At 35.9% G+C, this 8,461-nt stretch overlaps 1 protein-coding gene across 2 annotated transcripts; it reads right to left on the bottom strand.

Annotated features, from left to right (window-relative positions):
- Positions 1–869: 869 nt before the first annotated feature.
- On the bottom strand, positions 870–3,052 carry LOC131653822 (F-box/kelch-repeat protein At5g60570). 2 transcript variants are annotated; one of them, XM_058924116.1, is made up of 3 exons: positions 2,866–3,052; positions 2,630–2,684; positions 870–2,301 (listed from the first exon to the last, which is right to left on the bottom strand). In XM_058924116.1, the coding sequence occupies exons 2-3, from the start codon at positions 2,642–2,644 to the stop codon at positions 1,174–1,176; spliced, it is 1,143 nt and encodes a 380-aa protein (XP_058780099.1). In that variant the 5' UTR covers positions 2,645–2,684; positions 2,866–3,052; the 3' UTR covers positions 870–1,173. The 2 variants fall into 2 exon arrangements, with proteins under 2 accessions (XP_058780099.1, XP_058780100.1); XM_058924117.1 differs by having other exon boundaries at positions 2,635–2,684; positions 2,866–3,051.
- Between the last annotated feature and the right edge of the window lie 5,409 nt (positions 3,053–8,461).

Raw genomic sequence — 8,461 nt, 5'->3', positions numbered from 1 at the left:
TATAGGGTAATAAAGAATGGTCCCAGTTGAGTTAATCTTGCTGATTAAAGGAAGAGAAAATCATTTTAAGGTCATTTTGTAGATAAAGTGCATACCACATGTAAATAGGAATATGAAAAATTAGACCTTGGTTTGGGAAGTCCAGCTGGATGATGGATGGACATGCTACCCAAATACATTATAGACTTTGAGGGGACCTCTTCTTAAAAAACACATCAAAAGATAACAAACTAAATTATTTCATAACACTTGGTAACTTTTCTTTCACTTTGCTTGCAATCTAATTTTCAATTTTGAACCAAATGAGGTCATAGATTGGATTTGGTTTAATTATGGTCAAACTATTATCTTGATTTTTTGAATTGAGATCAGACAGCCATCTCAGTCGTTCAATCAAGATCAGACGATTTGACAGTCATTCCAATAGTTCAATCAAGATTAGACGATCTGACAGTCATCTCACTCGTTCAATCAAGATCAGATGATTAGACAATCATCTCAATTGTTCAATCAAGATCAGACAATCATTTCAATCGTTGAATCACGATCAGACAATCAGACAGTCATCTCAATCGTTGAAACAAGATCAGAAGATCGGACAGTCATCTCAACTGTTGAAACAAGATCAGAAGATCAGACAATCATCTCAATCGTTGAATTAAGATCAGACAGTGGATAAATCAAGATCACTGATCTTTTATTCAGCAACCCTAGTGACTATCTTTTATTCAGCAACCCTAATGACTGAAGGATATTTTGACCTTAAACAACCCAAATCCCTATGAACTTAAGTAAGATGAACAATTTGAGAATAATGCACACACAAAGAAACAAACATATTACATGGAGAAAGTAGAAAACTACAGGCATTAAACAATGAAATCTCCTTGATTTATTGGTTTTACATAGTTGGCTAAGTAAAATAAAACATGAACATTTCTGTGTAAGACTACCCAGTAATCTCAAAAGAAATTTAAAATTATGGACCATGAAGAAAGTAAGAAATACATCCAAATAAACCATGTTAAAAAGAAGACACTAAATTATCAGGTAGGGAAGCTATCCCAAACAACAATTAACTCGGTAAATGAAGCGACGGCGGAATACGGAAGCACCCGAAGCACCCTTCATGGCAAAGTCTGTTGAGTTAATCTAAAATTATTTCCAATTCTCTCAACAACCCATAACAGCACAATTATACACGAACACGCCAACGTGCTCCTTCATACCGAGTACCTGCCAATCTATGGTACCGTTCGTAACACTGGTCTTCGGACACCATGAATTCAGTACTATAGCTTCACCTTCTGGACCTCTTTGTCCACCCACAACCAAAAGTTTATCTCCACAAGCCTTGAAAGCAAGGCCCCAACCGTTTGAAGAATCGGCGCGGACGGGAAGCCTTCCCAATACTTCCCAAGTGTTCTTTTCCTTGTCGTATTTCTTCACCATGTTAGTTAGATGCTCAACTGCGTACAATTGATTATCCACAACCGCCACGAGTGGAGGTGCTTGAGCACCGACATTTACGTATGGATACATACCTTCTATTCTCCGCCAACATTTTGTTGAAAGATTATATTCCTCCCCGCAAGTTAACGAAACGGTTGTGCTCGACATTCCACCAATAACGTAGAATTTGCCGTCCATAAAAAAACTAGAGCACAATCTACGCGGTGTGTGCATGTTCGGTAAAAGTTCCCATGTACATGACGCAGAGTCATACAACTCAGCAGACTTTAGAACATTTCCATATTTATCACTTCCGCCGGCCACAATAGCAATTGAACCAAGGCTACTAGATCCAAACAAACAGCGAGGTTGGTTCATCTCTTGACACTTAACCCAACCGCGACAAACCAAGCTATACTTCCAAATCGCAAACTCCATTAATTCCCTACCGAAAACCAACAGTTCACATCCCACAGCCAACGACTCCTTGTCCGCGTGGTTAAAACACTCGTCGCACGGTATCTTAGGCAATGCCATCCATCTACTTATCTTAGGGTCAAATGCAACCCACCCTCTCGGATCACAAACCAAATAAACCAAATGCTCCACAACTCCCAATTCTTTCCTCAATCCATATAAATAACCACTATTGATCAGCTTACTATACCTTTTATTAATACACGAAAGGGACGCGTAATCGGATCTACTAACCCAAGCGAGACAATTGAGCGCGACATCATCGATCAGACCAGGGAGAAGCGAATCATTTGGTCCAAGTCTAGGAAAACCATCATTCACTCCTTCCCTCCGATCCATTTTTAGAAAGCTATTCACTTTCTTCCCATCCTCCTGCAAACAACAATCCAAAACACAATTTCTTTAACATCTCAAGGAATCAATCAATCACTAACCCATCCAAAAAAAAAAAAAACATAATCATAACATAATGACAGAAAAAAATCAATCTTGACAACAACAACCAAAAAAAAAAAATTTTTATTCAATTAACTAAATCAGTTATCCATATGCAACCATTATCTATATACTAATAATTTCCATCAATTAATTAGGAATCTAAAATTGACTAATTCATAAAAATCACTCCTTTTTAAGAAACAAAATTAATCCCAAATTACACATAAACATAAAAATCATAATTTTGGGGGAAAACAATTACCATACCAAATTTCATCACCGACAAGATTCAAAACTCTTCCAGGAAACAGAACCATCTGCAAATTAACAAATAACAACAAATTAAACAACTTTAATCCAAAGGGTTTCCAAAAATCAAATCTGAGCAAAAGGGTTTCCACTGATCCAATTAAAAAACCAAAAAAAACATGATTTGGATCCAATAAAATTGAAAACAAAAACCGTTAAAAATTGGTTGAATTGAGAAGGAATGTGTACCTGGAAGAAGTTAGAGGGAAAAGGAAGATCTGAGAAATTGAAAGGAATTGGGTGAAAGCATGTTGTAGGAGAAAGGAAGAGACAGAAGAAAAAGGTTAGATAGATAGCTTAGGAGTTTGGACAGAAAATAAACTGTTTAGTACTTTTATTATGTGATTGTGATAACAGAACAACACAGAGAGAAAGAACTACAACTATATATATATATATATATATATATATATATATATATATATATATATATATATATATATATATATATATATATATATATATATATATAATTCAAAATTATGTTAGTGATTGGATTAGGAAAGTTGTTAATTTTTTATTTAGAGTGTTAATTACAATATTAGTGTTTTAGTATTTGAAGGAAATAAGAAAATAAAGGAATTGTTTTATAAATGTTTTATTTAGAATGTTTTTGTTTTAATTTCAATTTGTTTTTTTTTTTATTGTTTTTTTTCTTCTTGTTGTATTTTGTTGTGTAGTTAAGAAAAGATCATGATGACATGAGTCCGTTTGCAAGTAATGCTATGTTGGTCTCTCTTGACACCTCAATTTCTTTTTGCAAAGTAAAGTGACACCTCCTCATATTCTTTTTAATGAAAGAAGAAAATATAAATAATAATAATAATAACAATAGTAATAATAATAATAACAATAGTAATATTTAATTATAAAAATAAATTGTTATAAATTTAATCTCTATTATTTGAAGCTTGAGTTTTACTAAATAATGATTATTCATATCAACCATAAACTTCACCTTCGACCCACCCCCTCCCCATTTAGTAAGGTCTTTCTATTTTTTTAAATTAAGACACCTCCTTCTTAATTATAAGTCTTTAAAATTTGTAAAAAAAATTGATTTGTTTTATTTGAATTTGATTTAAGTCATCCTTACAATTTGTAAGGTGGAATGTTACTTTATATATATTTTGTTTTATTTTTAATCAATGTGAGATTTGAGATCTTTCCAATACTCAATGGTGCATGAATTAAATAGTAGATGGTCTAAGATCTAGTCAATAGACTTTGATATCATATTAAAATTTAATCTAACTCATCCTTATAAAATTGGCTTTTAAGATGAAGTGTGTCACTCTATATAAATACGTAAAAAATTAGAAAATTTCTTCACCCACCTCCTAACCTTCTTGGCCACCTCTGGTGAATTTACCACAATACCCCTAGTTTCGGAAGTTCATTTCCGAAAACGTACTTTTTTTGAAAAAAAATGTGTTTTCGGAAATGTATCTCCGAAAAAGTATTTTTTTTTTAATATAAAATATTGATTTCGAAGATGCATCTCCGAAATAAAGTTATTTTTCAGAAAATGTGGTGTTTTCGGAAGTTCATCTCCGAATTCACCCCCCTTGGAGGAATGCGGAAATGTACTTCCGAAATATTGTCTGGACAGAAGAAAGATGAAAAACAAGAACGATTCGCTTTATTTAATCGGGTGAAGATTACATCGATCACATTACATAAGATTAAAGTTACATATTGTTAAACACGGGTAGGTGGGGATGAGTCAACATTTTGATAACGTCGTCCGCCGATCTTTGAAGTTTCACGTCCAACTCGATCGGGCCCTTCGAAGAAAATCGGTCGAACGTTGTCCACAAAACCGCTAAATCTTCGTCGTTCTTGATCTCAAAAGGTGTGAACTTAATGTGTCCCTCGTCGTTAAGCGATGGCGAGCGGTACTCGAGCTTGACAACCTTTCGATTCTCGTGATAGTGCAAAAGCGTGTTGAGCGACGTTATCAACTCCGCAAACGGCGTGTCGCGCGAGAAGCGAAATTGGAACGGCATCGGGTAGCCGGTTTCAAAGTAGACGAATGCTAGGTGGGGGTAGGTTTGTGTCATTTGTGTTTTGTGGTGTGAAGAGGATGAAGAAGAGTGTGTTGTATTTATAGACTTATTGGAGCAATGATGGCCCAACAAACCTTATCCTGCCTCAGGGGACTTTTCGGAAATGAACTTCCAAAAATTGGAGGCAGACTAGCATATTTCGGAAGTTCATTTCCGAATTATGCAGAAACAGAACAAAATTTTGCATTTTGTTGATTGCTTAGTGTGTTGTGTAAATTGAACAAATTGAATTCACAATAAACATAAATTAGACAAAGATGACATAAAACATACTTATATTATATATGTATTGAATCGGTCCGATTTTACATGATAAACAACAATACATACAAAAATGGTCATTACAAACAAAAAACGATCCGGAACAAACTAAAATTCACCGAACCAATCGGTGGATCCTAAGTCCAAAATATGTATGTTCTTCGACCGCTCTCTATTTTGCTCGCGCTCTTGGCTCATCATTTCTTCAAACTCCGCCATTCTTGAAACGAAAGGATCCGGTCAAGTCTCCGCCTCATTTGAACGATGTGTCGTCCATTGACAAGAAGTAGCCGGTATAGGACACCCCGGTTTCAAAAACACTTGGACGAAGTGCCGCGATCGTAGATACCCGATGCATATGATCCGGCCCGACGCGTCCAATGGCGGTCGACTATGAAGTGGAAAGAAAGTCTCACTTAGTCCAAACCTCGTCAAATCGACGCATACAATATCATATGCACTTGCTATTAGATGACCCATATCGGGGAATGACATCCACTTCGAAACCGGAGCGATACCGGTAAGTGATGGAACAAGTGAATCATGAATTTTCGCAAAGTTTTCTTGATTTTCATATAGTCGGCCGTAGATGTCCCGATACGAAGTCAACTCCGCAATAAGTTCCCGTCGGACTAAAGTGTGATTATTTTCCCCTTTACCGAGCAAACCCGCAACGGCCCGATATCCACAATTGTCGTCGCCTCCAACATCAACGATGTTATCGATATATTTGTGCATAAAAAGTGGCATCTCATCAATGTAGACAATGTAGACAACGATGTTACCGATATCACATTCCTCTCTTCGCGGGACAAACGACACGCCATTGGATGTCCATGTAACTTGACATCCAAGGCATGATTATGAATTCCACAAATTACGGTTAACCGCCACAAATCATCAACCCTCCGAGTAGCACGCAACTTAAAAGGACACCCGCACTTTCTCGATCCCGTGTCGTCGTGTTTTAGCACCCGGTTTGATTGTACATAACTCCCACCTCGTTCACAATTCAAAACAACGAAAGCTTTCCGCCTACTATTTCCGTTGTCCGACCTTAAAATAACAATTCCAAATCCAAGTTTACTAGCTTCGTTCCGAACCCACACAATCAATTGTTCGCGACTACCGAAGCTCCGATCATTTGTAAATTCTTGCCGAACATCAACCGCATTGATCATAGGATTAACGTCGATAACCGGCTCGTTATTAACGCTGACAACTACTAGAACTACTGCGTCATCGTCTTGCACAATGTTGTCCGGATGCACCATACCTAACAAATGAAAAAATTAGCAAAAGTTAGTCAAAACAGTTTTTTTTTACTGCCAGAGCATATTTCGGAAGTTCATTTCCGAAATTTGTTAGGTAATATATTTCGGAAATGAACTTCCGAACCATATCAGTTTTAGCATAAAATTCATCAATCAATGTAGTGAAATAGGGGAATAAATGAGTGATGTTTACCTGAAATTGTAGCTTTCTATGCTCCCTTTAACGTGATCAACGGTTTGAAACTTGATTTTAGGACGAAAAATGGATGGAGATTGATTGGGTTTTGGAGAGGGTTTGGGGAAGTTTTGGAGAAAAATGATGAAATAGTGAAGGAGGGAAATTTGTATATGCAGCAATATTTTCGGAAATGAACTTCCGAAAATATTCACGGTTTTGAATTTTTTTTTACTTCGGAAATGCATCTCCGAAAACACCACTTTTTTGGTGTTTTCGGAGATGCATTTCCGAAGTAAAAAAAAATTCAAAAAAAAAAAAAACTTCGGAGATGCATCTCCGAAGCAGGGGCAATTTTGGGTTTTCGCTGGGGGTGACCCCCCATAGGGAGGTGGGTAAAGAAATTTTCAAAAATTATCTTCAACCAATGTAGAACTTGAAATCTTCTTATATATTTAATTAATTAAATTGACTTTTATGATTTTATTATTATTTTCAAAAAATCACATGATGGTGCCCTTTTCATTGATGACAAATTTATAATAATGTATAATTTTTAAATAATTTTTAAAATCACTAATACCAATTGGGCTTGACTCTTGCAAGCATAACATGCACGGAAGGATTTTGTAGCCAAAAGGTTCTTCTCCTCTCATGGCCGTGCAACTTTGAGCAAAGTTAGATACCTTATGAAGCTCAATTGTAAAATGGGGCATCACCTTCTGGGTAAAGGTTCCTTTGAATTTATCTTATCTAATTTAGGCGAGTAAGATTCATGCCATCATGGAATTTAAACCCTTACGTTTTGAAATTGTTCCCTTAAACTAGGGATTTCATGTCAAACAATGTAAACCACACTTCAGCCCTCGTGTGGGTAAGGATATGTGGGCTCTCACAAAGTACTGGCACCCTAAATATATTTTTTCAATTGCTAGTAGCCTAGGAACACCCATATGCATTGATGCAACCTTCAATAGACCACCCCTTGAGAGGTTTTTGGATATTGTGTTAGGGTCTTGGTAGACATTGAATCGCTAAAAGAATTGGGATAAAATTCTTGTGGAAAGAGTAGGTTATGCATTCATTGTGGAAATAAAATATGAGAAAATCCCTGAGAAATGTCACTTTTGCAAAGCTTTAGGACATATTGGCATAAATTGTATAAGGAAAACCTGTTAAGGAGGACAGAGAGATTGGAAAAAAATATTGAATCCATTAGAACTAAAGTAGCTTACAAGCAAAAAGATCAACCAACGGAAGTAGACAAACGTGACAAGGGAAAACAAAAACAGACCTCGGTAAGAGAAACAAGTATAGCAATTGAATAAAATTTTGATAAGGTAAATACATATGCCCTAATTACCTAGTTCCTAAGGTGGTAATTTCAAAAAAGGACACACTCCCTGAAAGTCCCATACTATCTGCTGGAGGAAAATGTAGTAGACAAGATTGGAGATTGACCAATGATGTAGGAAACATAAGTTCTGAAGACTCAAAGTTTGTGGATGCCACACATCTCATTGCCATTGAAGACACAATTGAAGAGTTACAAGATAGCAATGCTACTTTTCTTAAGGCTTCATGGTAAAACATGTTTGATCACATTGAGAAATTAGATACCTTTGAGGAAGGATTCTCATAAAATGACACAGATAATTTTCAATCGATTGTCTCAAAATCTCAAAAAATAAAGGAGACATAAAACAAAATCTAAGGAAGCTTACATTACCATATTCAAAGATGGTCCTAATAAGCCTTCCTCGTGAAGTGTTTATTTTGGAACATCAAGGGACTTACCAATTCCCTTTCAAAATTGGCTCTAAAAAATACTCAAAACAAACATAAACCTAATATTTGCCTAATAGCATAGCCATAGATGAATTGTTTGAGGTTCCCTCAAGCTTTATGGGATAGACTAGACCTCAAGTTTTTTGTTGTCAATAACAAGCATCAACTTGCTCCAAATATTTGGTGTATCTATAAAAAAATATTTAGACCCCCAAGTC

This window comes from Vicia villosa, linkage group LG2 (genome assembly GCF_029867415.1).
Source record: "Vicia villosa cultivar HV-30 ecotype Madison, WI linkage group LG2, Vvil1.0, whole genome shotgun sequence".
In the NCBI taxonomy this organism is placed as follows: Eukaryota; Viridiplantae; Streptophyta; class Magnoliopsida; order Fabales; family Fabaceae; genus Vicia; species Vicia villosa.
This window is presented reverse-complemented; position numbering and strand designations above follow the sequence as displayed.